Source organism: Lactuca sativa, chromosome 8 (assembly GCF_002870075.4).
Source record: "Lactuca sativa cultivar Salinas chromosome 8, Lsat_Salinas_v11, whole genome shotgun sequence".
NCBI classification, from domain to species: Eukaryota; Viridiplantae; Streptophyta; class Magnoliopsida; order Asterales; family Asteraceae; genus Lactuca; species Lactuca sativa.
In genome coordinates this window covers 9649279-9653000 of record NC_056630.2, presented here as the reverse complement: position 1 = coordinate 9653000, position 3722 = coordinate 9649279, and the positions used below count along the sequence as shown (strand labels likewise).

General features: G+C 31.4%; 1 protein-coding gene and 1 non-coding gene across 2 annotated transcripts; both read left to right on the top strand.

Annotated features, from left to right (window-relative positions):
- LOC111908438 (rRNA 2'-O-methyltransferase fibrillarin 2) lies at positions 1 to 2029 on the top strand. The gene is made up of 7 exons (XM_023904268.3): positions 1 to 156; positions 237 to 550; positions 669 to 764; positions 838 to 915; positions 1014 to 1190; positions 1549 to 1617; positions 1702 to 2029. The coding sequence occupies exons 1-7, from the start codon at positions 135 to 137 to the stop codon at positions 1876 to 1878; spliced, it is 933 nt and encodes a 310-aa protein (XP_023760036.1). The 5' UTR covers positions 1 to 134; the 3' UTR covers positions 1879 to 2029.
- Positions 1338 to 1409, top strand: LOC111908581 (small nucleolar RNA snoR60). The gene has a single exon (XR_002855909.1). It is a non-coding gene; the product is annotated as a small nucleolar RNA snoR60 (small nucleolar RNA).
- Positions 2030 to 3722: the final 1693 nt, after the last annotated feature.

The following is a 3722-nucleotide window of genomic DNA, read 5'->3' as shown; positions in this document are numbered from 1 at the left end:
GAGCGATTGTCGAGAGATGTGGAACCAGAACCCTAAACCCCTTATTCTTATAAGAATCCATAAACCCTGCTAACTACTTCACACATAAACCCTAACAAGCCGCAACAGCAGTAATCCTCTTCTTGAATACAAACATGAGAGCTCCAATCAGAGGAGGTATGTTTCTCCCCGTAATGCGAACAATAATTTTATTTTCTTTACTGATATTAAACGAATTTATTAATGTTTGATTATAGGACGTGGTGGAAGCGGTGGATTCAGGGGTGGCCGTGGAGATGGCGGCGGTAGAGGAAGAGGAGGAGGAGGAGGCAGAGGCAGAGGAGGAGGAGGATTCAGCGGCGGAAGAAGCGCTGGTGGAAGAGGCGGCGGTAGAGGTCGCGGTGGTGGCAGAGGAGGACGTGGTGGTGGAATGAAGGGAGGGAGTAAGGTTATCGTTGAACCACATAGACACGATGGTGTGTTTATTGCTAAAGGTAAGGAAGATGCTCTTTGCACTAGAAACATGGTGCCTGGTGAAGCTGTTTATAATGAGAAGAGGATCTCTGTTCAGGTACAAGTTAATAAAAATCAAATTAGTTTTTTTCATAGTTTAACATATATCTGTTTTATATTGAATTAGTGTCTGCGTTGATTTGAGTTTGACATATTTTCAATTTGATTGGATTCAGAATGAAGATGGAACAAAGATCGAGTATAGAGTATGGAATCCCTTTAGATCAAAGTTGGCTGCTGCTGTTCTTGGAGGGGTTGACAATATTTGGATGGTAAGTTTTGTAAATCATCGAAGCAGTGATGTTCAATTGATCATTGAGCTTTTTTCTTATTTTTTGGTTTCAGAAACCTGGTTCTCGTGTGCTTTACCTTGGAGCTGCATCTGGCACAACTGTTTCTCATGTATCTGATCTTGTTGGACCTGTAAGTGGTTCATTAAAGACGATTGCTTTTCTCATTTGATAGATCATATCTAAATCGATATCAAGAAGTTAATTGCTTTGTTCCTTTTCTACTATTAGACTGGAGTCGTGTATGCTGTTGAATTTTCTCATAGAAGTGGTAGAGATTTGGTGAATATGGCTAAAAAGAGGACAAATGTTATTCCTATTATTGAAGATGCCAGACATCCAGCCAAGTACAGAATGCTTGTTAGCATGGTTGATGTTATTTTTTCTGATGTTGCTCAACCTGATCAGGTCCCTTTTTCCTTCACTCTCATTTTCTTTCACAACATTATATGCTTACATTTATTTTACATTGTTGTTGTTTATTGTCATCTCAAATATTTCTATTATATTTGTTCTTTTTTAGTCTCATTCTTGGATTCTGTTTGATTTACAATTTGGCATATGATGAGCTACTCGGATTCCCCTTCAGGACATCTTGTATGATGCAAAAACCGAGTTTCTGATGCCACTTTTGTCATTTGATTCGATTTTTTGTATTCTTTTTCTAAAATGGTTACAAGGGTATCTTTGATTTGTCAAAATTTTAGTATCTTTTGCTTTCACTAGCTCTACCATTGTACTTGATTGTTTTATATTCCTTTTTCAGGCTAGAATTTTAGCACTCAATGCATCCTATTTCTTGAAATCCGGAGGCTATTTTGTTATATCAATTAAGGTCAGTTCTTGAACCTTATATCAAAATCAAGGTCAATCTTTCATAACGTTTAGGAATTAATTTAATATAAACATATTTCAATAGGCAAACTGCATAGATTCTACAGTTCCAGCTGAGGCTGTGTTTGCTTCTGAAGTGAAGAAGCTGCAAGCAGAGCAATTTAAACCGATGGAGCAAGTGACACTTGAACCCTTTGAAAGAGACCATGCTTGTGTTGTTGGAGCCTATCGGGTTCCAAAGAAACAAAAATCTTCTTCTTAAATCTTAAAACTCATTATATTTGCTTCAGACAAATCCTACAAAATTTGAGATTTTATTTAATGAAAAAATGTACACAAGAATCATGATCCATTTTAAGGTTTTTGTGATGTCAATTGGTTGTGTCAAAAAGTGGAAAAATGCATTTTCTTGATTGCTTGATGCATACAATTTGTGATTAGAAAGTGAAGGACATTGTGATAATGACAACAACCCTATTGAAGGTACTTCTTTCTCATTAGGAGCAAATGACATGACATTACATAAATTAGGTTGATGAAAGTAATCGACAAAAGTTATAATAGTATTAAATTTGGTGTTAAGTTGATTCAACATAACGTGATATATTGTATTTTAATATTTGTTAATATTAGTTTTGTTAAATGTGTGATATTGAAGTTTTTAGTTTTGTATAATGATAATTGATGATGCAATTAGAAAAAGAAAGAAAAGAAAAGGTGAGAATTTGAATCAGTTTTTCTGTAACACGCCAACATCTCCTCAACTAACCTAACCGCTACGTGAATAGTCAAGTCAACTTGACAACAAAGTAATTTTCTTTTATGAATAATAATTAATAATAATAAATGTTCTGTAAAATTGTTTGAAATAATTACCAACTTTATCATTTAAAAAATAAATGTATGGCCTTTTTATTTAAAACTATATGATGAGTTTTGTTATATTATAATAAATTAAAACTAAATTATGTATAACATAAAAAATGCAATTTCTCTATTCTAATCTTTCTATAATAATAAAAAAATAGTTTTATTTTTATTTTGTCATTTGTCAACTCCTAATTAATATCATATTGATTCTTTTTAAATTTCAAAATCTAAAATTTTCATTTTAAATATATTAAATTAATAATATTAAAACAAAATTAATACAGATTATAAAATGATATAATTTTATATATTTATTTAAATCAACGATTATAATTTTATATAACTAAAAAATCTCTTAATTAATTAATTATTTAAACTAATTAATTAATAATTTTAAGCTTTTATTATAAAAGTTTAATTAATTTTGTAACCATGGTCCAATGGATTATAATGTAATGTTATTAAGAATGACAATGTTTAATTATTAATGTAACTAGATTAGGACCCGCGTAAAATACGGAGAACATATAAAAATATACATATAAAGGTATAAAAAAATTGACACTATAAAAAAAATAAAGCAACAGAAACAAATTTAGTATTATTGGTAACATTGAAATGTCTAAAAAAAAACAATGAAACACTTAAATATCTATAATCGTTGAAGGATCTCTTTGTAGACATAACTTTTTGTTTTATTAGTTGGACGACCCTCGTCATATATGTGTACTTTCAATCCTTTTTCATTTGTGACACGAGAAACAAAAACATATAACTGACAATGAGTGAAGAGGGCCTACGCAAATATAATCCAACATTTGATAATTATTGTCATTGACTTTTATTAATGGCCATAACAAAATAAACAACTATGGGGAATTGTCTCCGCTAAAAACGGAATGAGATTCTTTTATTAGACGGAGTTAACTTCATGCAAGGTATATAAGTAGTATCGTTGAAGAATCTAGCATATATAATTCATGCTTCAATGACGTGTCTTCCAATCCTAACAATATGTAATCTAGTACCATTGCATAGTCCTTTGGCTTGTTTTGATATTACGAAGTAATATGACTGGAACACCTATTTTTAGTGTAAGTTTATGGTTAGAATTTCTAGACGCCTTAAAACCATTCAACACAACTGAAGAGTAGATTGATTCCTCAAAAAAAATCTGGTAACTCTATCTCACATAAAGAGTTTGAACTCATATATGTTTTCCCTTCATCTTTCATC

Excerpts from the sequence above, each read along its gene's own strand:
- LOC111908438 (XM_023904268.3), top strand. The coding sequence starts at position 135 with ATGAGAGCTCCAATCAGAGGAG. Across the intron at positions 765-837 it reads GGGTTGACAATATTTGGATG|AAACCTGGTTCTCGTGTGCT; the intron begins GTAAGTTTTGTA and ends TTTTGGTTTCAG. Across the intron at positions 1,191-1,548 it reads ATGTTGCTCAACCTGATCAG|GCTAGAATTTTAGCACTCAA; the intron begins GTCCCTTTTTCC and ends TTCCTTTTTCAG.